This window comes from Lolium perenne, chromosome 1 (assembly GCF_019359855.2).
Source record: "Lolium perenne isolate Kyuss_39 chromosome 1, Kyuss_2.0, whole genome shotgun sequence".
In the NCBI taxonomy this organism is placed as follows: domain Eukaryota; kingdom Viridiplantae; phylum Streptophyta; class Magnoliopsida; order Poales; family Poaceae; genus Lolium; species Lolium perenne.
In genome coordinates, this window is record NC_067244.2 from 180,501,401 (window position 1) to 180,528,418 (window position 27,018).

Consider the following 27,018-nt stretch of genomic DNA (forward strand, 5'->3'; position numbering starts at 1 on the left):
CACTGTTAAGCAAGCAGCCTTTAATAACATCTGAATTTGCACTTGTGACTGAAACAAAGTCAGGCTTAAAACATCACAATTTGTAAATTATTTACTCAGGTTTTCGCAAATGTGCTGGGTCAACAATATGTGCATGTTACAAGACGCAGTTCATATCTATGTGCAGACACAGGAAGATTGTTAGAAATGTGTTCCCATGTGAAAATGTCAAATATGTCAGTAAAGAAAATGAATGCTACTCCCACAGCCCCATAATATATAAAATGTTGTTACAACCAAAATAGGTTGTAATCGGTTGTAGTAACATCTTATTTTACGGGGCGGAGGGAGTACATCATTACCCTGCTAAAACAAGCAATGCTCAAAATATCTGAATATATTGGATCTCTAAGCTACAATCTGATTATATCCAGCATTGGTTTATCAAGCACATCCTTCAAAAATGACAATCTAGTGGCTACTGCATCATATACAACAGAGCATTCAAGCTGAAGACAGAAATGCAAGTTTGCCAGCCACACTGAGTCAATTTTATCATTATCTGCTCAAGCGTTTGCAAATGCACAGGGGAAAGAATATACACATCTTATTATGCAGTTTCATATTCAAGAACATGGAAGCTCTCTACATGATATAAATTTAGCTTATCATATCTATGAGCAAACATAAGAAAGATAGTTAGAGAATGTATGTTGCCTCCATGAGGAAATGCAAGATGTGTTAGTACAAAAATCCCTTCAACATCACACTGTTAAGCAAGCAGCGTTTAATAACATCTGAATTTGCAGTTCTGACTGAAACGAAGTTGGGCTTAAAACAGCACAATTTGTACATTATGCTCAGGTTTTCGCAAATGTTCTGGGTCAAAAAATATGGATGTTATAACGCAGTTTCATATAAATGAACATGGAAACTGTCAACATATATATATATATATATATTAAAATGTATCATATCTATGTGCAGACACATGAAGATTGTTAGAAATGTGTTCCCATATGAAAATGCCAAATATCTGAATAAGGAAAATGAATGCTACTCCCACCGTCCCATAATATATGTTATTATTATCGTCGTAATAACATGATATATTACGGGCGGAGGGAGTACATCATTACCCTGCTAAAACAAGCAATGTTAAAAATATCTGAATAAATTGGATCTCTAAGCTACAATCTGATTATATCCAGCATCGGTTCATCAAGCACATCCTTCAAAAATGACAATCTAGTGGCTACTGCATCATATACAACAGAGCATTGAAGCTGAAGACAGAAATGCAAGCTTGTGAGCTAACAGATGATACTAGGAAGCGAATTATTCGATGTACTCATCATCGGTGTCATCATCATAATCGCTATCCTCATCTTCATCATACACATCTTGTGCTCGCCCTGCCAACCTATTTGCGTCAAAGGAATTGGCATCTTCCATTTCCTCCACTCCGATCGTATCATACTTCATGCGCTCATCGAATTTCGCATCAGAGCAGTTAAGAAGCCACGCGAGCGAGCACGTGAACCCCTTCTTGGCCACGATCTCGTGCCGGTACCTTATGGTCGACTCGAGGCCATATGTAAAGAACGCCGGGAACTCAACCAGCTCCTCCAGATCCCTGTCCATCTCATTCTTGAAGTAGTCGAAGTTCATCCTCATTATGTCCATGTTGAGTGCGAGCAGCTGAGGGCAGGCCACGACCATCTTGCTCACCTGAGACAGTAGGAAGCCGCAGCCCGTGAGGAAGTTGACGTGCTTGAGAACCGCGGCTCGCCCGAGGCTGATGGCCTGCGGCATCCTCTCGATCACCCTTCCGAAATCGTCGCGGGTGACCAGAATGCTGGCCTCGAACAAGCTCTGCTGCGCGGTGAGTTTGTCTCTGAGCTCGATGCCGAGAACGTCGGGGTAGTTTATGATGATGGATGGGAGGGACTCGTTCCTGACGCCGAACTCGAGGAGGGCGTCTATGTTGGGCTTGACTGTTTCTTCGAGGCCGAAGCCGAGGACGTAGGGCTTGTCCTCGATGATTCTTGCGATGGCTGGCCTGTGCAGGCCGATGCGTTCGAGGTGTTCGACGAAAGGTTTGAGGATTTTGCCGACCCGCATGCCCAGCAGCTCGGGGAAACGGGTGATGACGCTGCCGACCCGGCGCCTGGCGACGCCGATGGCGACGAGGTAGGCGACGGAGGTGCTGATGGTGCCCTCGAGCTTGAAGCCGAGGAGGTCCGGGTAGCGCTCGAGCACGCGGGGCACGTCGCCCGGCCGGACGTCGAGCCCCTGGAGGTACTTGACGACGGGGGCGAGGTCGACGACGATGCTGGCGTGCAGCACCTGCGGGTAGCGGCGGAGCAGGTTGGGGAGCTCGTCGCGGCGCACGCCGAGATTGCCGAGGTAGTCGAGGACGGGGACCATGTTCTTGCGCACGCTGCAGCCGAGGGCGAGCGGGTAGGCGGCGAGGTCCTGGGGGGTGAGGCCGAGGGAGCGGAGGAAGTCGACGCGCTCCCGCATGACGTCGACGGTGGCGGGCAGCTCGAGGCCCGCCAGCTCGCCCGGGTCGACGCCGAGGGAGGCGAGGTAGGCGTCGACGTCGGCGCGGCGGGCGGCGCGGTCGCGGTCCATGGTGAGCAGGCTGGGGCGGGCGTAGAGGGACTGGCGCGCGCGGGCGGGGCCTGGGGTGCGGCGGTCCGGGCGGGGGCGGGAGGAGGTGGAGGCGGCGGAGGAGGTGGCGCGGAGGCAGAGGAGCTTGCGGAGGTTGGGGGAGGGGAGTAGTGGCGGCTTGGGGTGGGCGGAGAAGAGGAAGAGGGACTTCATCATTTTTGGTGAACAGGGGTGGGATGCGAATGCGATGAAGATGAAGTTCGGGTTTGGGGGCGATGGCGATGGCGATGAGATGAAGTTCGGGGTAGGGGAAGGAAGGAAGGGAAGTGGAGTCGACTGCCACTCTGCCAGGCAGGTCTTCCCGTAACGGCGTATCGGCGTCACGGCCGAATTATGTGAAACAACATTTTTCTTTTTCCAGTTAAAGATCAATCGTTCCTAGGCGTATCGGCGTCACGGCCCAAGTTTCTGTAACATCCCAAGTTTCAACAATAATAAACAAGAAAGAGAAATTCCCCAAACCCAAATTTTTGCAATTAACAAAAAAATTTTCTATACATATAATGCCACATATAGATAAATGCATTTGAGTGTTATTCTTTTGTGCAATTGCCATGATGAGTGTTAGTATGTTTAAACCTTGCTTTGTGAATCCTAAGCAAGATCACTAAACCCTAAATTGAGGGGAATTAGAGAAAATGGGAAAAACCCATTTCCCACTCACATACACCTTATGCAAATTTTCAAATCCTCAACCAAGGCCAAGATTGCTTGCTCCCTTGCTTCTAAAATACTTCAATGTGATAAACTAACACAATTGCGCCCTTGAACCAAGAATCAAATGCAAAGAAATCAAAAATCCTACATACATATGATAATGGTCACTTCTCCCCAAAATAATTTCTTCACCTCTTTACCCCCCTGGTTTTCTCAATTCTTGAACTAAACTTGGTCAACCAAAGACATGTCATCCAAGACCATGTCAAGGTGAGCAACTTTGATGTTGACCACCATGGCTAGAGTTGACTAGGTTGACCAGAATAAAAGTGACAAGAGGGGATGCTGAAATAAAGAGAAGATTATGTCACTTTTGACATTTTGCAAAACAACTCCAAATTGAGTGCCACCACCACCAATACTTCACATTTATTATATAAATGAGATTCACCAAAAAGATTTTCAAAATTCAAAAGAAAAGTTCTTGCGGCCATTTGACCGAACACCTTGCAGGCAATAATCCAGTTTTGTGTGTCACCCTTTTACACACTGGTTTCTCCCCTAAACCCCTTTAATTCTTGATCATCACACTCTCTTACAACCCCTGCTTCACCCTAGTGCATGCTCTGGTCGATTAAAGTGAGAGGAGAGGGGAAAGAAACCCTAGACTAAGGCACGCCGTGGCCATGCCGGCCACCTTTGGCATCTCCACCACCAGCCCTCATCTCAACTCTTGCCCTTGTCCTGGAGCTTCCCTGACACTCAAGGAATCGAGTGGTACACTGCCCCTGCTCGCCACGGCTCGGCATTGGCCAGAACCCGCGTGTCCAAACCATGCCAGGACGTGCCAGTCGACGCGGTGAGCGCGCCCTGGACACGCCGGTCCGTCGAGCGCTCGAGCAGCCTACTCCTCGCCCTGCATCCCTACCGCGACGTTGAGTAGCTACTCCCCGCCCTCTACACGCTAGACACAAGCCCAGGCCTGCCCCTGCACCGTCGCCGTCGTCCTCGGCCAAATGATGCCGCGCGCCCCGTGACAAACCCTGCAAGCTCCCGAGCCATCCCGTCGCCTTTTCTCTGCGCCAGCTAGCCGTTGAGCATCGCCAGGACGACGCCTACAAGATGCCGTCCTCGCCTTGCCCCTTCGACCGACGGAGAAGCCACGCCGTCGACGCTCCTCCACAGCATACCCGGCCACCTCGCTCCCTCTATAAATAGCGACGATCAGCACCTCATCTCTTCACACAATCCACTCCCCTCACCTCCCTGAGTCTCCTCCACCCATCAATTTCACCAGACCTCGCCGGAGCTGCTCGAATCGCGAGCTCAAGACCGCCGGAGCCCGTGGAAGCTCTTCATCGATTGGAGCCTCCCCGAGCGCCGCTGCTGCACCAGGCCGTTCCTCGTCGACAACCACTTCTCCGCGCCTACTGCCTGAGACCTGCACCGGCCTGGTACGCCCTCCGACCCCCTAGGCTCGCCGCCAGGGAGCCCGCTGCTCGTCGGAGAAGACGACGTTCACACGCCGTTGGATCCTAGTCTAATCCTACGGCCTAACACGCGCGTACCGCTTCGGCGTTTAAAGAGGCGCCGACAGGTGGCCCCCACCATGTCAGCGCGGCCCGAGCGCACCAGATGCGTGTTGGGCTGTGAAGTGGGCCTTTGAACCGTTTCGGCCCAGTAACGCTTCCCGCCTAGCCCACGAATTCAAATCTGAGTTTATTCTTTATTCAAATTTTGCTCTGCTGAATGTTTAGTAAAATTTGAATAGTTTGAATTCTGCCAAACCAAATCTAGCAAACCTTATACCGTTGGAAAGCCCATGAATTTATCTATCCAATGCCACTGGCCCCATCCCCATTTTCATTGTAGATTTAATTTGACAAAAAAGACAAGACAGGGACTTTTGCACATTCAAACTTTATTTAAAATTCAACCAGAATAGTTTTTGAAGTAATTCCAATTCTAATAAATCACAAATGATGTCCTCTAATTGATTATGCAATAACATAGCCCTGTTGTTTGTATGATCATGGACTAGATCAAATAAAATGGCTATGTAGTCATTTCTAGAGCTTTCTAAAGTGGAATTCAAACCCAACCCTAATATGAGAGTTACCTCTCATTTAAATTTTGATCCTAAGTACTAATAACCAGGGGGAAAGACTAAGGCTAATGAACCCTTGAGAATTATTACTTAGAGATTTTAATTCATTTAAATGTTAAGTTTTAAAACTATGTGAAGTGTAGCACTTCAATTAAATTGAACTCACATATAATAGATATGAAATGTTGCCTTTGGGTCAACCTATATTTCATACCTTATTATTATATGGAGAGATTAAATCTTAATAAGAGGAAATGAAAAGAAATGATTTCTTTTAAAGACCTACCCACCAAATTTAAGAAATAGGAATAATGAGAGGAAATTATTTCTCTTTCAAATAAAGACAAATCAAATAATCCACCATGCCATGTTTGAGTGATGATAGAACTAGTGTGTAAACTATTTTGAGTGCCTCTAGTTTAGTATGTGAGCTTGGTTTAGTATTTATACCTCGTATTCGTATATAGACGCTAGTAACGAGGAATACCAAGAGGAGGAGGGCTACTCTCAGGAAGAAGAAGAGAACTTCGATAACTACCCAGCTCAAGGCAAGCTAACCCTTGCTAAACACAAGTGCTTAGCTCTACAAGAGCAAAGGCACCATCACACTTTACTTTTATGTATTACCTATCCCATGTTTTTACTTACAATTGCTTTTGCTTATTTATTTCAAAGTACCCTTTTTATTTATGATTCCCACGTCTAGATTAGAACAAGAGTATCAAAGTTAGCCTAAGCAAATAAAGCTAGATAGCACCCCCTTCACATAGTGGCTAGTGCTAAGCAATTAAAAATTGACTACTCTAGATGGGAACATTTGTGAAATGGTTTGAAGTGAAAGATTTTGAAGGTGAATATGACCAAGAGAAGATGGTGATTTTTGGCAAAATAGATGATTGAGTTTGAATGCGATACCTTTCCAATGATACAAGTACCCCCACAATACCTGATTATGGGTAGGGCTTAACTAGAAACTTGTGTATTTTAGTATGGGTTCCCTCTGAACAAACATCATAGGGGTTACGCTGCGGCTGCCTCCGTTACTTGTGGATTGATGTTGAAATGAGGTGAAAATACGGCCCAAGCCCTGTGCAGTTCCCGGGTTGACTGCGGTTTCCACCGGGAGGCCAAGCTCATGGGGAGAGGTGCTCATACTAGCATATATAAGTGAAAGGTTTCGATTGATGATCCGCGTACTGTGTTACGATGATTCGAGGTTATCCTCGACGGATGTAATCAAAAGTTGTGGCACAAGAGTACAACCTCTGCAGAGTGTTAAACCTATTCGAATAGCCGTGTCCACGGTTACGGACGATTGGAAAGGCCATACTATCTCCGTTATCATTAAAATGTTTTGATTCTAGAAATGAATGGTGGTTTGAAAGGTGACATTATGGTGATCCATAATGAGTTGTGGGAATGACACTAATGTTCCCACTTGAGTTAGTCTAGCACATGAATTAGGCTTTACCAAAGATTTATGAAACTAAAACTTGGCTTTATGCAAATCAACCTAGAGCTTAGCACCCCCTTACACTTAATGAGTATTATCTTAGAATTAGTTTGCGAGTACTTTGAAAGTACTCATGGCTTTGCCCTGGCTATTCAAATGCCAGACTATGAAGGAGAGCACCAGTATCAGGATGACGGACAACAGGACGTCTACGATAACTAGGATCGTCTTCTAACGTCAAGCGTTGCCTGTGGAATAGATCGTCCACTACTACTTCGCTTCCGCTACTATTTGTGATGTTGAACAATATATTCGTGTAATATTGGATCATGTGATCTATGGTTGTAAGACAATAGGTGTTGTAATAAATGATGACTCTATGCTACTTACTATTATGTCTCGCAAAAACATTATTCCTGGGATTGCGATGTACGGCATAGTAGGCATCTGGACTTAAAAATCCAGGTGTCAACAAGTTGGTATCAGAGCCATTGTTTGACCTTAGGAGACCCTAGTTAGAATGGACGCTCAAAAACTTAGTTTCAAATTCCATGAATTGACTAATTATGAAAATCTTATTCACCTCCTTACCTTGAAGAGTCTTTTACAAACTTTAAATTCATGCCCTTCTTCTAATAGAATTAAAATTGGGAACACTTGCACTTATCTAACTTAATCATCTCATCTCTCTACAGATGGATCACGTTGTGGACGCACAGCCCTTTCTCCAGACTGAGTTCTATCAGTTGGGGAACGGTGGAGAGATCATCTTCGAGAGGGACCTCTTCTCCCTCTCCGAGTTCCTCGGGCGCCCACCACCGGAAGTCTTTGGCGGAATGCTGAATGACCAACCCGGTGGTCAACTTCAGTGGGTGATCATGGTGGACCTTCGTGGGAGGTTCACGCTCCCAATGAGCGCAAGGATCCAGTTCTCCTTCAGGGAGAACAACTGGGCGGATGGTCTCGCAAGGGGACTTCAGGAAGGACTCGCACGTCTGTGCGGGCAAAACTTCATGGACTTCACCGACAGTCGCTTTGTGCACTATGCAAGGCACAACTCACTCGGAGTGCCAATGAACCTGCCGTCACACCCGCAGCTCCGCCACCATGTTGATCATCTTGATTTCATGTTGAGCGAGACCCGCATCGACCTCGACAACTCCCGCGAATACGCCAACCACACTCACATCCAGTTGGCGCAGCAGGCGGAGACCATCAAGGTCATCGCCGGAGAACGCAGGGCACTCCGCCGTGCCAACCAGAAGAAGGATCACGCCATCAACCGCCTGAAGGCCAGGATCGCCACTCTGAAGGCGACCATCGCTGCCCAAGCTGAGCAGATCCAGGAGCTGGAGGGTGAAGAAGAAGGGGAGAACATCCAGGGGGACGGCTACTCCTACGTCAGCAACGACGACGACTACGAGGAGGAGGAAGACGACGACCTGGAGTTCCACCCTTACGAGGATGGCCACGAGCACCTCGATGCCGGGATGGACAATGTCTACCCTATCAACGTCGATGGCGAGTAGTCCCGTCTGAGCACTTGCACCCCGTGTTATGTATTGGTCCTTTGTACCCGCCCCATGTATCGTAGTTTGTTGAAAGGGTTCTTAAAACCCTCCTGAATATTTGGCTTGTAATATGTGCTACCTCCATGACTATGTTTGTGTGTGTGTAATATTATTATTAATATGAACCAAGTTTTAAGTTGAAATTATATCCCAAAATGAGACATAGACATTTCCCTCTTATCTCATGATCCCTATCTCTGTTCAGATGGCACCCCCAACTCGCAACATGACTCAGGAGGCAATGATGCAGATGTTGCAACAGATGTTAGCTGATAGAGAAGTTGAGAGAGCTGAACGGCAAGCCAACCTAGCTGCACTTCAACAACTGGCTCAGGGCAATCAAGGCCACGGAAACCACGACCACCCAGGGTCAAAGCTGAAAAACTTCCAGAACACTAACCCACCTGTGTTCAGCAAGACAGAGGAACCCCTCGATGCTGATGATTGGCTCCAGACTATGGAGAACAATCTCGAGGTTGCCGGAGTGGAGGACAACGAGAAGGTGTTGTTCGCCACCCACTATCTGGCTGGACCTGCACGTGCCTGGTGGACAAGTACCCGCGCCTTACATGCGGGGAACCTGATGACTTGGGAAGACTTCAAACTCAAGTTTAGCAAGTATCATGTGCCCCGGGTTTGATTAAGAATATGAGGTATGAGTTCAGGTAACTGTTGCAAGGCAGAATGACTGTGGTGGAATACCGCGACAAGTTCCTCACTTTGTCAAGGTACGCCGGATGAGACGGACACCGTCGAGAAGAGGAAGGAGAGGTTTCTGAATGGACTGCATGATGAGATGCGGATCTTGATCAACATCCCCTTTGCTGACTTAGAAGCCCTTGTTGACTCCGCCATTCAGATGGAGGGGAAGATACACCAAGCCAATGAGAACCGCAAGCGCCGTATGATGAACCAGAGTGGGCCCAGCAACCACCAAAAGTATCGTCCCAACTCAGGTGGAGGGTTCGCCCCAAGAAACAACAAGCCCCCGATGCAGAATCCACGTCCGAGTTATCAGAACAGGAGTGGAGGAAACCCCAGGTCAGGAGGACACAACAACTACAACAACAACAACAGCAACTTCAACCGCGCCCCACCTCGCGCCCCCAACAATAACTCCAACACTGCTCCAAGGACTGGGAGCAACGCTGTTCCCATCACCCCCAAGGACAAGTCCACCTACAACTGCTACGAGTGCGGAGTAGCTGGGCACTTCTCCTATGAGTGCCCCAAGAAGCTCGCCAAGACTGCCGCCAACACCTCGGGCCTGCGCAGCAGCGTCGTGTCACCACCAATAAGAAGTTCGCCCCCAACAACCCGAACAACCGCAACGGCCGCCTCTACCACATGAATGCAGAAGAAGCTCAGGAAGCCCCAGACGTTGTGCTGGGTATGTTCTCTGTTAACTCAATACCCGCAAGAGTCTTTGTTTGATTACGGAGCATCGCATTCATTCATTACCGAAGATGTTGCATGCACTAGTAAGATTCAACCCATCAGTTTGAAGCATGTCATGATAGTTCAAATACCTGGATCAACAACTAAAGCTAGAAAAATTTGCAAAGATGTGCCCATCAGAATACATGAAATAGATTTCTATGCAAATTTGATTGTTCTGGGAGCCAAAGGAATGGAAGTAGTCCTGGGAATGGACTGGATGGCGAAACATCATGGACTGATTGATTGTGCCAAGAAGGCCATCACCATGACCAGTAGCACCGGAATAATAGTCGAACACATATCTGAAAAGATGCCCCGAAATTTTACCTGTAACCAAAGCCTAGCCAAACCCACCTTGGATCAGATCAGGGTCGTTTGTCGATATCCTGATGTGTTCCCGGATGATCTACCCGGTATGCCCCCAGATCGGGATATCGAGTTTATCATCGAGTTAATCCCCGGAACCGGACCTATAGCCCAGAGAGCCTACAGCATGAACCCGGCAGAGTTAGTGGAACTGAAGAAACAGCTGGATGATATGCTATTCAAAGGTCTGATTCAACCAAGTGCGTCACCCTAGAGATCACCAGTTTTGTTTGTGGATAAAAAGGACGGTGCCACTCGTTTGGTTACGGACTATCGTAAGCTTAACGATGTCACCATTAAGAACAAGTATCCATTGCCCAAGATAGAAGATCTGTTTGACCAGCTGACCGGAGCCCGAGTATTCTCAAAGATTGATCTGCGGACAGGATACCATCAGTTGAAGATTCGTGCCACCGATATCCCCAAAACTGCCTTTACCACCAGATATGGATTGTATGAGTACAATGTCATGTCATTTGGATTGACCAATGCCCCCGCTTACTTCATGAATCTCATGAATAAGATCTTTATGAACTTCCTGGACAAGTTTGTGGTTGTCTTCATCGACGATATCCTCATATACTCCAAGTCCGAGGAAGAACATGAGCAACATTTGGAAGTGGTCCTAGATACCCTTCGGGAACATCAGTTATATGCCAAGTTCAGCAAGTGTGAATTCTGGTTGAAAGAAGTCGGATTCTTGGGTCATATCTTGTCAGCCGGAGGAATTGCCGTTGACCCCGCAAAAATCAAGACTGTTGAAGAATGGAAAGCCCCAACCACCCAGACTGAAGTTCGTGCTTTTCTCGGATTGGCGGGATATTACCGCCGATTCGTTGAAGGGTTCTCGAGCATAGCAAGACCGATGACCCAATTGTTGAAGAAGGACCGGAAGTTCGAATGGACCGATAAGTGTGAAGAGAGCTTTCAACAGCTCAAGTTAAGACTGACAACAGCCCCAATACTGGTTATGCCGGACATTGCCAAACCATTTGATGTGTACTGCGACGCCTCCAAGATTGGTCTTGGATGTGTGCTGATGCAAGAAGGCAAAGTGATATCTTACCTATCAAGACAGTTGAAGCCGCATGAACAGAACTACCCAACCCATGACTTAGAGCTAGCAGCGGTGGTGTTAGCGCTGAAAGTATGGCGTCATTACCTCATGGGTAATCGATGCGAGGTTTATTCGGATCACAAGAGCCTGAAATATATCTTCACGCAGAAGGAGCTGAATATGAGACAGCGCAGATGGATAGAGTTAATCAAGGATTACGACATGGAAATCCACTATCACCCCGGCAAGGCCAATGTGGTAGCAGATGCTCTGAGTAGACTGCCATGTCAGTTGAACTCCATGTTAGCAATTGAGCAACCTAGCCTGTTTGAAGAGTTTGAACAGTTTAGGCTTGAACTGGTTAGCGAAGGATACCTCGCCAGCATTGAACTCCAACCCACCCTGATTAGTCAGATCAAGGAAGCTCAGAAAGGAAATGCTAGCATTGACGGAATCAAGAACCAAATAGCCGCCGGAAAAGCACCAGGATTTACCGTAGATGAAGAAGGAGTGCTATGGTATAACAAGCGCCTTTGCGTACCGTCAGACTCCGAGTTGAAGCAAGTTATCCTGAAAGAAGCCCACGACACCTTATACTCCATTCACCCCGGAGGAACCAAGATGTACCAGGATTTGAAGGAACAATTCTGGTGGCATGGAATGAAGAGAGAAATCGGAAGCTACATCGCCAAGTGTGACATCTGTCAAAGAGTCAAAGCAGAACACCAACGCCCCGCAGGACTGTTGCAACCCCTACAGATTCCCGAATGGAAGTGGGATTCCGTAGGAATGGACTTCATCACCGGACTGCCCAAGTCTAGTAAAGGAAATGATTCCATCTGGGTAGTGGTCGACAGACTGACCAAAGTCGCCCACTTCATCCCCGTCAAGACCACCTATCAAGGACCGAGACTCGCAGAGCTATATATCTCAAGGATAGTCAGCCTGCACGGAACCCCGAAGTCGATAGTATCCGACAGAGGATCCCAATTCACCTCCAGATTACGCGAAAGTACATGAAGGACTCGGAACTCGTCTGAATTTCAGCACAGCCTATCACCCGCAGACAGATGGACAGACGGAAAGAGTCAACCAGATACTAGAAGATATGTTGAGAGCATGTGTGCTAGAGTATGGATCTAAGTGGGAAGACTGCTTGCCGTACGCAGAATTCTCATACAACAATAGCTACCAAGCCAGCTTACAGATGGCCCCCTTGGGTATTTGTACGGAAGGAAGTGCCGCACCCCTCTGAATTGGTCGGAAGTAGGAGAGAGTCAAATCTTTGGACCAGATATTCTCCGAGAAGCCGAAGAGAAGGTTCACAAGATCCGCGAGTACCTCAAGACAGCCCAATCAAGACAGAAGAGCTACGCCGACAAAAGACGCCGAGAGATGACCTTCGAGATCGGAGATTTCGTATATCTCAAAGTGTCCCCTCTTAAGGGAATGCAGAGATTTCAGCTTAGAGGAAAGCTCGCACCCCGATATGTCGGACCCTTCAAGGTCCTGAGTCGCCGAGGAGAAGTATCCTATCAGCTGGAGTTACCGGAAGAAATGTCAGCGGTGCACAATGTGTTTCACATCTCGCTACTCCGGAAGTGTTTAGAAGTACCTGAGAAGACCGAGGTTTTCAAGAACATCGACCATCGAGCTGTGGATATCAACTCAGATCTGACATACCGCGAAGTACCTATTCGCATCTTGGAAAAAGCTTTCAGAACCACCCGTACCCGAAGTATCAAGTTTCTGAAGATCCAATGGAGTAATCACACCGAGGAAGAAGCCACTTGGGAGAGAGAAGACTTTATGAGGACTGAGTACCCAGATCTCTTTAGTACCTAGTTTTCTCAGATCTCGGGACGAGATCTTTTGTAAGGGGGAAGGGTTTGTAACATCCCAAGTTTCAACAATAATAAACAAGAAAGAGAAATTCCCCAAACCCAAATTTTTGCAATTAACAAAAACTTTTTCTATACATATAATGCCACATATAGATAAATGCATTTGAGTGTTATTCTTTTGTGCAATTGCCATGATGAGTGTTAGTATGTTTAAACCTTGCTTTGTGAATCCTAAGCAAGATCACTAAACCCTAAATTGAGGGGAATTAGAGAAAATGGGAAAAACCCATTTCCCACTCACATACACCTTATGCAAATTTTCAAATCCTCAACCAAGGCCAAGATTGCTTGCTCCCTTGCTTCTAAAATACTTCAATGTGATAAACTAACACAATTGCGCCCTTGAACCAAGAATCAAATGCAAAGAAATCAAAAATCCTACATACATATGATAATGGTCACTTCTCCCCAAAATAATTTCTTCACCTCTTTACCCCCCTGGTTTTCTCAATTCTTGAACTAAACTTGGTCAACCAAAGACATGTCATCCAAGACCATGTCAAGGTGAGCAACTTTGATGTTGACCACCATGGCTAGAGTTGACTAGGTTGACCAGAATAAAAGTGACAAGAGGGGATGCTGAAATAAAGAGAAGATTATGTCACTTTTGACATTTTGCAAAACAACTCCAAATTGAGTGCCACCACCACCAATACTTCACATTTATTATATAAATGAGATTCACCAAAAAGATTTTCAAAATTCAAAAGAAAAGTTCTTGCGGCCATTTGACCGAACACCTTGCAGGCAATAATCCAGTTTTGTGTGTCACCCTTTTACACACTGGTTTCTCCCCTAAACCCCTTTAATTCTTGATCATCACACTCTCTTACAACCCCTGCTTCACCCTAGTGCATGCTCTGGTCGATTAAAGTGAGAGGAGAGGGGAAAGAAACCCTAGACTAAGGCACACCGTGGCCATGCCGGCCACCTTTGGCATCTCCACCACCAGCCCTCATCTCAACTCTTGCCCTTGTCCTGGAGCTTCCCTGACACTCAAGGAATCGAGTGGTACACTGCCCCTGCTCGCCACGGCTCGGCATTGGCCAGAACCCGCGTGTCCAAACCATGCCAGGACGTGCCAGTCGACGCGGTGAGCGCGCCCTGGACACGCCGGTCCGTCGAGCGCTCGAGCAGCCTACTCCTCGCCCTGCATCCCTACCGCGACGTTGAGTAGCTACTCCCCGCCCTCTACACGCTAGACACAAGCCCAGGCCTGCCCCTGCACCGTCGCCGTCGTCCTCGGCCAAATGATGCCGCGCGCCCCGTGACAAACCCTGCAAGCTCCCGAGCCATCCCGTCGCCTTTTCTCTGCGCCAGCTAGCCGTTGAGCATCGCCAGGACGACGCCTACAAGATGCCGTCCTCGCCTTGCCCCTTCGACCGACGGAGAAGCCACGCCGTCGACGCTCCTCCACAGCATACCCGGCCACCTCGCTCCCTCTATAAATAGCGACGATCAGCACCTCATCTCTTCACACAATCCACTCCCCTCACCTCCCTGAGTCTCCTCCACCCATCAATTTCACCAGACCTCGCCGGAGCTGCTCGAATCGCGAGCTCAAGACCGCCGGAGCCCGTGGAAGCTCTTCATCGATTGGAGCCTCCCCGAGCGCCGCTGCTGCACCAGGCCGTTCCTCGTCGACAACCACTTCTCCGCGCCTACTGCCTGAGACCTGCACCGGCCTGGTACGCCCTCCGACCCCCTAGGCTCGCCGCCAGGGAGCCCGCTGCTCGTCGGAGAAGACGACGTTCACACGCCGTTGGATCCTAGTCTAATCCTACGGCCTAACACGCGCGTACCGCTTCGGCGTTTAAAGAGGCGCCGACAGGTGGCCCCCACCATGTCAGCGCGGCCCGAGCGCACCAGATGCGTGTTGGGCTGTGAAGTGGGCCTTTGAACCGTTTCGGCCCAGTAACGCTTCCCGCCTAGCCCACGAATTCAAATCTGAGTTTATTCTTTATTCAAATTTTGCTCTGCTGAATGTTTAGTAAAATTTGAATAGTTTGAATTCTGCCAAACCAAATCTAGCAAACCTTATACCGTTGGAAAGCCCATGAATTTATCTATCCAATGCCACTGGCCCCATCCCCATTTTCATTGTAGATTTAATTTGACAAAAAAGACAAGACAGGGACTTTTGCACATTCAAACTTTATTTAAAATTCAACCAGAATAGTTTTTGAAGTAATTCCAATTCTAATAAATCACAAATGATGTCCTCTAATTGATTATGCAATAACATAGCCCTGTTGTTTGTATGATCATGGACTAGATCAAATAAAATGGCTATGTAGTCATTTCTAGAGCTTTCTAAAGTGGAATTCAAACCCAACCCTAATATGAGAGTTACCTCTCATTTAAATTTTGATCCTAAGTACTAATAACCAGGGGGAAAGACTAAGGCTAATGAACCCTTGAGAATTATTACTTAGAGATTTTAATTCATTTAAATGTTAAGTTTTAAAACTATGTGAAGTGTAGCACTTCAATTAAATTGAACTCACATATAATAGATATGAAATGTTGCCTTTGGGTCAACCTATATTTCATACCTTATTATTATATGGAGAGATTAAATCTTAATAAGAGGAAATGAAAAGAAATGATTTCTTTTAAAGACCTACCCACCAAATTTAAGAAATAGGAATAATGAGAGGAAATTATTTCTCTTTCAAATAAAGACAAATCAAATAATCCACCATGCCATGTTTGAGTGATGATAGAACTAGTGTGTAAACTATTTTGAGTGCCTCTAGTTTAGTATGTGAGCTTGGTTTAGTATTTATACCTCGTATTCGTATATAGACGCTAGTAACGAGGAATACCAAGAGGAGGAGGGCTACTCTCAGGAAGAAGAAGAGAACTTCGATAACTACCCAGCTCAAGGCAAGCTAACCCTTGCTAAACACAAGTGCTTAGCTCTACAAGAGCAAAGGCACCATCACACTTTACTTTTATGTATTACCTATCCCATGTTTTTACTTACAATTGCTTTTGCTTATTTATTTCAAAGTACCCTTTTTATTTATGATTCCCACGTCTAGATTAGAACAAGAGTATCAAAGTTAGCCTAAGCAAATAAAGCTAGATAGCACCCCCTTCACATAGTGGCTAGTGCTAAGCAATTAAAAATTGACTACTCTAGATGGGAACATTTGTGAAATGGTTTGAAGTGAAAGATTTTGAAGGTGAATATGACCAAGAGAAGATGGTGATTTTTGGCAAAATAGATGATTGAGTTTGAATGCGATACCTTTCCAATGATACAAGTACCCCCACAATACCTGATTATGGGTAGGGCTTAACTAGAAACTTGTGTATTTTAGTATGGGTTCCCTCTGAACAAACATCATAGGGGTTACGCTGCGGCTGCCTCCGTTACTTGTGGATTGATGTTGAAATGAGGTGAAAATACGGCCCAAGCCTGTGCATTCCCGGGTTGAGCTACGGTTTCCACCGGGAGGCCAAGCTCATGGGGAGAGGTGCTCATACTAGCATATATAAGTGAAAGGTTTCGATTGATGATCCGCGTACTGTGTTACGATGATTCGAGGTTATCCTCGACGGATGTAATCAAAAGTTGTGGCACAAGAGTACAACCTCTGCAGAGTGTTAAACCTATTCGAATAGCCGTGTCCACGGTTACGGACGATTGGAAAGGCCATACTATCTCCGTTATCATTAAAATGTTTTGATTCTAGAAATGAATGGTGGTTTGAAAGGTGACATTATGGTGATCCATAATGAGTTGTGGGAATGACACTAATGTTCCCACTTGAGTTAGTCTAGCACATGAATTAGGCTTTACCAAAGATTTATGAAACTAAAACTTGGCTTTATGCAAATCAACCTAGAGCTTAGCACCCCCTTACACTTAATGAGTATTATCTTAGAATTAGTTTGCGAGTACTTTGAAAGTACTCATGGCTTTGCCCTGGCTATTCAAATGCCAGACTATGAAGGAGAGCACCAGTATCAGGATGACGGACAACAGGACGTCTACGATAACTAGGATCGTCTTCTAACGTCAAGCGTTGCCTGTGGAATAGATCGTCCACTACTACTTCGCTTCCGCTACTATTTGTGATGTTGAACAATATATTCGTGTAATATTGGATCATGTGATCTATGGTTGTAAGACAATAGGTGTTGTAATAAATGATGACTCTATGCTACTTACTATTATGTCTCGCAAAAACATTATTCCTGGGATTGCGATGTACGGCATAGTAGGCATCTGGACTTAAAAATCCAGGTGTCAACAGTTTCCCACAAAATTAATTCCCCTCGTGCCATTTTGACGCCAGCATCACCACGTTCCTCTCTCCCGCAACACCGAATCCCGCAATTTTCCCCCAACCAGACAAGACGTCCACCCCGCGCCACCGTCCCGCCATGCCGTCGAAGAACTACGTCGCTCCCCGCCCAACGGTGGCGGCCGATGCCCCCGCGAAGAAGAAGGGGAGGTTCGAGAAGGAGCGGCCGCAGGGGATGACCAACAGCGAGTGGGCTTTCGAGTTGCAACGCCGTTCGGTGGAGAACGCGAGCCCCCGGTAGCGAGAGGCGAAAGCGAAGGCGAAGGAGATGAAGGCGGCGGCGAAGCGAGTGGTCATGATGGAGAGGGTCGCTGCCATGGCGCGGATGGCCGCGCCGCCTCTGCTTTAGTACCTCCCCACCGCGTGAAGCGGGAGCTAAGGCAACGTCTCGTCGCCGTCGGCGTCCATGCTTTGCATGTGTTTCGGGACAGGTAAGGTAACAAAACACCCCATCTGTCTCGGTTCTTGCCGGGTTGTCATGACTGACCCGCAATGTGGATTAAACCCTAACCACACCTTCAAATACGCAGATCTCCACATGTTGCGTCCTCGCATGAGCACCACCGCCCTCTCTTCAAAAGCGGTGGGCCTCCTCCTCAACCGGGCTACCAGGAGTTCGCCGCGGGCATCAGCGTCCAGGGCACGCACGGGCCGTTCAATGGAATGTAAAGCGATTTGATGACCCACAAGTATAGGGGGTGTATCATAGTACTTTCGATAAATAACAGTGTCGAACCCAACGAGGAGCAGAAGGTGTTGACAAGCAGTTTTGATCAACAATTCACTGTAAACACTAGCAAACAGGTTTTCAGGGGTATTTGGTATTGCAAATAAATAAAGTACGAGTAAGTAAAAAGATAGTAATAATAATCGTAGCGAGTGGCCCAATCCTTTCTAGAGCAAAGGACAAGCTGGTTGTTTTACTTATGATGACTAAACGTTCCCGAGAACACACGGGAATTTCGTCAAGTGCTTTCGCTTCACGCAGCTGAATAATCTTCATTTGTTTGGTAAGTGTTGTGTGGGTGAACCTATGCTAATGCACTACCCCTACTTGAACTAATGCATACTTGTGATTATACCCCTTGCAAGCATCCACAACTACAAGAAAGTAATTAAGATAAATCTAACCACAGCCTTAAACTTTGAGATCCTACACTCCCTCATGCACTGGTTTCCTAACGGGGGTTTAGGTTTCTGTCACTCCCGCAACCCCATAATTAGTAGCCAAATACACAATGCATTCCCCTAGACCCATAAAGGTGAAGTATCATGTAGTCAACGTTCACATGATACCACTAGAAGAATAACACCACAATTTAAATATCAAACCATTAAATATTACTCAACATAGTTCCAGTACTAACATCATGACTTCTCTGATGTCCTCAAGAACTAAACGAACTACTCACAAGACATCATATGGATCATAATCAGAGGTGATATAATGATGAATAACAATTTGGACATAAACCTTAATTCAATGGTTTCACTCAATAACATCAACTACAAGAAGTAATCAACATCGGGAAAGTTTCCCTTATGAACTAGACAAGTATCAAACCCAAGATGTTACAGCGGGACGGAGTGGAGATGGCGGTGATGATGGTGCTGGTGGTGGATATGATGATGATGATCCCGATGAATTCCACCTCGATGACGGTGACGATGGCGACAATTTCCCCCCTCCGGGAAGGAATTTCCTCAGCAGATTTCTGCCCGCCGGAGAGCTTTTCTCTCTCTGTGGTTTTCCGCCCCGTAGCGGCGATGGAATATTTCTCTGTTCGCTCCCCCTGTCTTAGGATTCTCGGGGGGATGAAATACGCGAGGGGACGACATCAGAGGTGGGCCAGGGCCACCACACCATGCCTAGGTGCGGCCAGGGGGTGGCCCGCGCCTAGGGGTGGTGTGGGCCCCTCCAGGCCCACCTCAGGCTCCCCTTCTGGCTTCCTCCGTCATCTGGCAAAATAGGAGTTTCTGGGAATTGATGTTCTTCAGAAATATGGTATCTTGACGGTCCTTTTTCCAGCTGAATTCTGACTCCAGCAGTTAATTCTCCATTAATCATCAAACATGCAAAAATAGATAAAATAACATAAGTATCATCTCTAAATATGAAATATATCAATGAATAACAATAAATTATGATATAAAATAGTGATGCAAATTGGATGTATCACGATTCTATCATGGCCGACATCATCAACGACGGCGCCAACGGGTAGGGCCATCCTTGACGCAGCATAAAGCCGAGGCCTACGACGAAGATGCCGAAGATGTGAGGCGTCATGGGAGAACTACATGCACACATACACCGAGGTCGCCGAACATGTGTAATACATTTCCTTAATTACTGAAGTTTTTTTATAATGAGCTAGGGTTGCTTACTAGTTTCCCTATTGTTTCTTATGATGGATGATATATGCTTATCACGGTAGGTTTTCCTATTCCACTTGGTCTCCTATATCTCCAAAGCACAATCATGTATTATACATTCTTATTCCACTTGGTCTCCTAAATATCCAAAGCACAATCATGTATTATACATGGTTACTTATTCCTCCTTAGTAGTTTCCTTGTCCTATTCGCATATCATCTTCATTTCTAATTTTTAGAGATTCGGTATTAGAGCATCTCCAGCCGCGTCCCCCAAAGCGACCCCCAAAGGTATTTGAGGCTTTGCCGGATATTTTTTTGTTCCCAACCGCGCGCCCCCAAATGATCTTTCCGTCCGGCGCAGCCCAATACGGTGCCTGATGCCCCGAGCCCATCCTCGGTCCACAAGGGACGCTCCGGGCACACCGGACACAACGAAAAGCGGGGCGAGGAGATGCGGGCCCGACGCGTCAGCGACACGGAAGTCTAAAACCTCGTCGCCTACCTCTGGTCAAGCGACGTTAATGGCGCCCAGCTTTCCCAGGCGACGCAGTGACGCGTCTCGTCCTGCATGGCCGCGTGGCCATCCGCGCCGGCATTTATTGCGGCCAACGCCCCGCTGCCGCATCGCCTGCCGCCACTGTACAATTAAGAGTGTAAGTTCAGAGATGGTAAACCTAGAGGGGGTGAATAAGTTTATACAAATTTTAATTCTTTCTTTGCAATATTAGGCTTTGCGGAATATAAAGGTTAGCCTAATGCAAACTAGGTGAGGCACCCTATATGATGATACAAGAACTCAAGCACGAAGGCTCTCACAGGCAGTTATATCACAAGTAACGAGTTCGGTTAGAGATAACCGATAGCACACGGAGACGAGGGTTTATTCTCGTGTTCCCTTCCTTTGCAAGAAGGTACGTTACGTTTGGAGGGGTGGAGGTCCCACGAAGGATTCCCCAACGCCACGAAGGATCACCCTATTCTCCGGAGCCTATCCTACGAAGGAATAGCTCGCTCACTTATGGTAGACTTTGAGGCAGCCTCCAAACCTTCACAATCTTGTCAGGAGCAAATCCACAGCCCGGATGCTTCCGGACCTCTTTTGCCCACCTAGGGTTTCCAACGAACCCTAGAGAGCAAGTATATTGATGAATACAAGGGGAACAAGTTTTGGCTCGGTGGAACGGTAGATCGGGCCATCCTCTTTCTTTTCCCCAGAGGAATTTGAGTTTGGATGGAGGAGGAGGGAGAAGTGAGGCTTTTGGTGTTTCTATCAATGGAGTATGAGAGAGAGCTCAAGAACAGTTTGTAGTGTAGTTCCTAACTATTCTGAGGTAGGAGAAGGGGTATTTATATGGTCACTTGGAATCCAGCCGTTGCAGACCGTTGCCCACTTGTCCAGCTCAGCATTTCGTCGAGGAGGCCAGTCAACCGGGCCTGGGACCGGGCCGTCCAAACTGGGCCACGCGCTGGGCTAGCACCGGGCAAAGGGGAAAAGTCCCCTGGATGGTGCCCGGTTGGCACCGGTCTAGGGGCCGGTCGGAACCGGGACACCCGGTACCACGGCCGGTCCAACCATGCCTCTGGCCGGCTGGAGACTGAGCAGCTCTTCTCCATTTTCGTCGAAGTGGGGGGGTCTCCCTTCACCTTCTTGTTCCAATGATACACCATTATGCCTATTTGGCTAATACCTGGGAATAATCTCATAGACATGTATTAGACCAAATACCCTAGCATCTGTGTCATTGTTACCAAAATAATGGATAAGGGTAAAATACCTTTACAATCTCTCCATTTTTGGTATACGATGACAAACCGAGCTAGAGTCACATATAAATATTATGATAAGCTCAAACCTTGATTCCATATAAGATATTAAAACTTCTCCCCCATAATGTGTGCACTTGGAGAATTTGCATTTGAATGCAAAGTGCACCATTTGTGTAATATGAGAAGCTCCCACAATATCTTTAGGAAACAAGCATGGTATGGACAGGCATATATCAAGATATAAGCATAAAGCATAATCATCCTAACATAGAGATTAAGCATACAATAACTTATCCATACACGAATTATTCAAAGTAACAAATGGTTCCGGAAATGAAAAGCAAGCAAATAGCACAAGCCAAGTAAGAAGCAAATAAAGAGTCAAGCATGGCTTGTGCAACACCCAAGAAACCCCGTGATCCTAGACTCTACTCTCTTCTCCCCCTTTGGCATCGAAACACCAAAAAGGCGAAGAAAAGAGCAGGGATGCTAGCGCTCCCATTAGTAAAACTGTGTCCCGGAGGGTGTGGAGTCTTCATCACCATCCTCATCATCTTCTTCATAATTTTCATTTTCTTCATCATCATCATCACCTCCATTTCCAGCAGACTCAGGAGCATCAGCAGATCTAGTCCTGGGAGGAGGAGCACCACCATGAGCAAACAAAGAGAGATCAAAGTTCTGGAGCATCTCATCATCAATGGGAGGCATCTCCCAAGTTGGTGCAACCACAAGCTCCATCTCACGTCCAGGTGGAGGAACGGGATGGATTCTTTCAGCCATGAACTCATTCTGGCGCCTCCTAGTCTCTTGGTCCAAGGCGAGACTTTGATGAGCCACATCATTGGTATTCATGCACATCTGCTATAGGCTAGCCAAGAAGCGAGAGGCACCCCGCTTGGGGTGCATAGAGTAGCTGGAGCTAGCTGCAGTGTCATGCCTTTCCATGGAACGGCGCTCAGAAGGCATCATAGATGGGACTTCCGGTTTATTTCCCTATTGAGGAATCTTGAATGGTTCCATCTTGATTAGTTGATCTTTCTTGTTGAAAGGAGCTGGAACAACAGTGTTGATGAGCTGTTGAACATACTGAGCATAGTTTGAAGTCATACTGCCGCGAATAGAGCGCCTCAGCTCACTGTAGAGGAAGTCACAACAATCAATCCTCTTAAGGTTTTCAGGACGGCAGTAGTGCATGAGGTTAAGATGGTAGGCTCGGCATTCACTTGAATCTCCTGACTTGCTGATGAGACTCTCACGAAATATCTTGGCAAGCAACAAATAGGAGTAGTACATCCCGGAGATGGTGGGAGGAGTAGTTGTACGCTCTGGAGGATAGCAGAAGGAAATGTCCCCATGAGTGAATTGATCCTGAGAGTGAATCTGAAAACCATGAGCACGGCCACTACCAAATCCCATAGCTTCACAAAAGTCAAGGTAGTTACAAGTGTACACCCACGCGCTCCCCCGGCCGCCGCCGCCGAGGTGGCGGCGCCCGTCCGTCAAAGGCGGAGGGCGGTGGAGGCTCTTCCTGGCTGCGTGTGTGTGAGCGGGAGGCTGACCTGTGCGTGGTGGAAACGCTAGGTGCTGCGGCAACTAGGCAGGGCTGCAGGGTTCTGGAGATGAAGCTCGGGTGCAGGGCGCCACGCTCGATGGCGGCGAGCATGCTTGAGCTTGATCTGGGATGAGGCGAGCTTGATCTGGGCCAAGACGACCCTCGGCTCCCCTAGCCTCTCGCTGCCTTGTTGCATGGCGATGCGAGCCTCCCGATGCTGCTCCTCCCTGGCCGGAGGTGGCCGGAGTTTTTTTTGCTCCGGTGGTGCCAACGGTCCTGCTGTGCCTGGTAATGACCACCTCGGTCTCTGACCTGGCGAGCTAGGTTGCTGTTGCGGTGGTGGGCAACGTCCTGCCTCACCGGCGACTGGGTTGCTTCTTTCGGTCGTAGTCCATGCCAACAACCTTCTGCTCATCTCCGTTCGCCGGGAAGGCCTCTAGCCCGGGTGAAAACCTTGCTCCGTTCTTCCGGTGCTGACCATGGTGACGCATGCGGGTGCCACTTCCTCCTTGGAGGCGTATTCATGGGCCTGATCGTTCGTCCCCTCGATACTAGTGGAATCCCCAGGTCTGCTTTGCCAGACCGGGCTGCGGCGGCGCAACAATGTCGTTTCCCTTCTTGAAGGTGTTATCTAGGCTGCTAAGGGGTGTCCTCACTATGGCATTCGGATGTGCTAGCCTCGCTAGTGTGTTGACTAGTACTCAAGGTGTGAGTCTTTGGGGCGCAATGTACGCCATCCTCAACATCCTCCGTCCGTCTCGTTCCAAAGTTCGGCCATACCCAGCCATTCGCTCGCTTGGTCGCTGATTCTTCTAGGCGCTTGAGTAGTGGTATGTTGGTCCGGGCAACTTCAGTATTTGGTTGTGCTAGGTGGTGTTTGGCGTTGGTTGTGACGCGGTTCGGAGGGTCAGGGCCCCGCCTCTTCACCATCCTTAGATAGAGGTTGGGTGAGGCGAGCGTGTAGTTGTTGTTGTAGGAGTGTGTTGTAAGCTGAAAGGCTGAGTGTGGTGTCCTAGCCATTTTTTGGCGCACATCTGTTGTGGGTTTTTGAAAAGAAAAAATACAATAAACTAAAAAGACTAACCATCCCACTATCGCCCACTGGCAGCAGAGGAGGTACAAAGACATTGTTAGGCGGACCAAGCTAAAGCACGGCACTACATTGGAAAGAATTTCTGTCGGAAAACTGGCATCGAGAATTAAGAGTTTAAGACTCCGTGAAGTAAAATTTGAAGAAAGTAAATCACATGTGCTCTGCCTGGGGGCTGGTTTATCGTGTCGCTGCTGCTAGCCTTGCCGGAATGCCGGATCGAGGCTGTCCCTGCTGCTGTTACTGGAACCTCCGCCGGCCGCCGCTCGCTGCTGTCCTAAGAGCATCTCTAGTACAGCCCGTAAACTAGGCAAAATTGAAAAATAATCGCCAGTTCACGGGTTCGGTTCAAAAATCGGCGCAGATCAGTTACTGTAAACATGACGAAACCAAAAAAAAAATTACAGGCTGAAACTGAAAACCAAACTCTGACCCCTATTTGTAGGGGTCGGAAGGTCGAACCGAACGCTGAATTGTACTCCTAGTGGTGTTTTGGCGGGCTGAAACTTCAGCTCGAAACAGTGCACTTCCGCCAGAGGAACCAAATTCGACAAAATCCGGTCGAAGGTCAACCATATTTCGGCGGGGCCATACGTTGCGAGCTCGGGGAAGGGAGAGGGGCAGCTGGCCGGCCACGAATTCGCCGGGCGCGGGCGGGACGTCCCTAGAGGCGTCCGTGATAGGACGGGGTGGAGTCGAGCTCGCCGGGGTAGTGTTGGGCGGCGCGGGGCGAGCCGGCGTAGGACGGTGCAGCGCGGGGCGGGGAGAGGCAAGGCCGAAGCGGCGCGACGCAGGATGGGGCGGGCGGTGCGGGGCGGCTCGTGGTGGGACGTCGCCGCGGCGGCTCGGGCGAGGGCCAGGCCGGGGCGGGACAGGGCCGGGCGGCTCGACAGCTGCTGTAAGAGCGAAGCGGGCGAAGCGGCGGGTGTCCGGAGCGGGGCGAGCATGCAGAGGAAGAAGAAAGATTCGGCCAAGGAAAAAAATAACATGTGGCATATTATTTTTACAGTTTTATTATTTTAGGGGTTCTGATCTGCGCTGACACTTTTTCGATCCGTAAACACAAATTCAGTGGCCTAAACTCGATTTTTTACAGTTCGCATGTTTACTGAGTTAGAGATGCTCTAAATTAGCACCATGCGTGAACGAACTGAATCGGGAATGGACGGATGCGCTGTAGCTGTTGATGGGCTAGGCTGGGCTGGGCTGGAACGAACTGAATCGGGAATGGATGGATGCGTTGTAGCTTGAACGAACTGAATTGGGAATCGGGAATGGATGGATCCGAGCTTCCATAGCATCCATAGCCTCTTTCTCCATGTTTCTTGCCACATTCCTATCTTCATTTGCTTGCAACCTTGCATTTGCAATTCTTTCCATAGCAATGGCAATGCCATCATCTTCGGCCTTCTTTCCCTTCATATCTTTGGTGGTCTTCCTACCAAGCACATTCCTCCGCCCATTGTTCACCGAGTGAGGAGTGGAGCTTCTCTTCTTGCCTTCGTCACTTGAATCATCATCATCGATGATTGTTGCATCACCGGTAGCATTGGCCGCCATAGTTGCCGCATCCAACTTGCCGCGGGACTTCCACTTTTCTTCATTCCCTAGCACTTCATAGCAATGATGCAAGGTGAATGGCTTGCTAAGGAACTTGTTGCCTTTCTTGTTCTTCTTCCCCACATCCCTAAACAATCCTTGAGCCATAGAGTTCAAAGCAAGCAAAAGAGAATAGATGAGCTATATGAACTAGAACCGTATCCTTCACATATGAGTCATATGGTCAACATACTAGTAGAATTGCTTACCCTATCATTCTCATTTGTGCCACTTGGGTTAAGAACATCAACGTTGGTTTGCACGCCCACCCATTTTGGGCAATCGGTGTTGATACCGGACCAACGAGACTGAAGTGAGCGCATGGTTCGCTCGTTACCACTTGTGTTGTGGGTGTTGAAGTACTCTGTCATCCTCATCCAATATGTGTCTCTTGTTTGATCGGTACCGGTTGTTGGATCCATTCCAATTGTCAACCATGTCTTGCAAAGCAACTTGTCTTCCGCTATGGTGTAGTTTGCCGACCGACCGGGATGGCGAGGTTCAATCAACTCTTCTCCTTCCTCATCGACATCCCCATATTCCTCCCATCCCTCAACGGCTTCATCATGCATAAACGAAGATCCAACATTCATTTTCCCCATGAAAGTCTCATCATCGACTCTACATAGCAATGAAATTTATTATCTGATACGTCTCCAACGTATCTATAATTTCTTATGTTCCATGCTAGTTTTATGACAATACCTACATGTTTTGTTCACACTTTATATCGTTTTGATGCGTTTTCCGGAACTAACCTATTGACGAGATGCCGAAGTGCCAGTTCCTGTTTTCTGCTGTTTTTGGTTTCAGAAATCCTAGTAAGGAATTATTCTCGGAATTGGACGAAATCAACGCCCAGCATCTTAGAATTCCACGAAGCTTCCAGAACACCCGAGAGGAACCAGAGGGGGGCCACAGGGCCACCAGACGCCAGGGCGGCGCGGCCCAAGGGGGGCGCGCCCCCCTATTGTGTGGGACCACCGCAGCCCTTCCGACTCCGCCTCTTCGCCTATAAGAAGCCACCTGACCTAAATCTTCGATACGGAAAAGCCACGGTACGAGAAACCTTCCAGAGCCGCCGCCATCGTGAAGCCAA

General features: G+C 47.9%; 1 protein-coding gene across 1 annotated transcript; it reads right to left on the minus strand.

Moving 5' to 3' along the window:
- Window positions 1-1,135: 1,135 nt before the first annotated feature.
- Window positions 1,136-2,884, minus strand: LOC127314608 (transcription termination factor MTERF4, chloroplastic). Its single transcript, XM_051345115.2, has one exon. It carries the CDS (start codon window positions 2,809-2,811, stop codon window positions 1,318-1,320), a length of 1,494 nt encoding a protein of 497 aa, XP_051201075.1. The 5' UTR covers window positions 2,812-2,884; the 3' UTR covers window positions 1,136-1,317.
- Window positions 2,885-27,018: the final 24,134 nt, after the last annotated feature.

Bases quoted from the DNA above. Each gene is read 5' to 3' on its own strand.
- LOC127314608 (XM_051345115.2), bottom strand. From the start codon at position 2,811: ATGATGAAGTCCCTCTTCCTCTTCTCCGCCCACCCCAAGCCGCCACTA.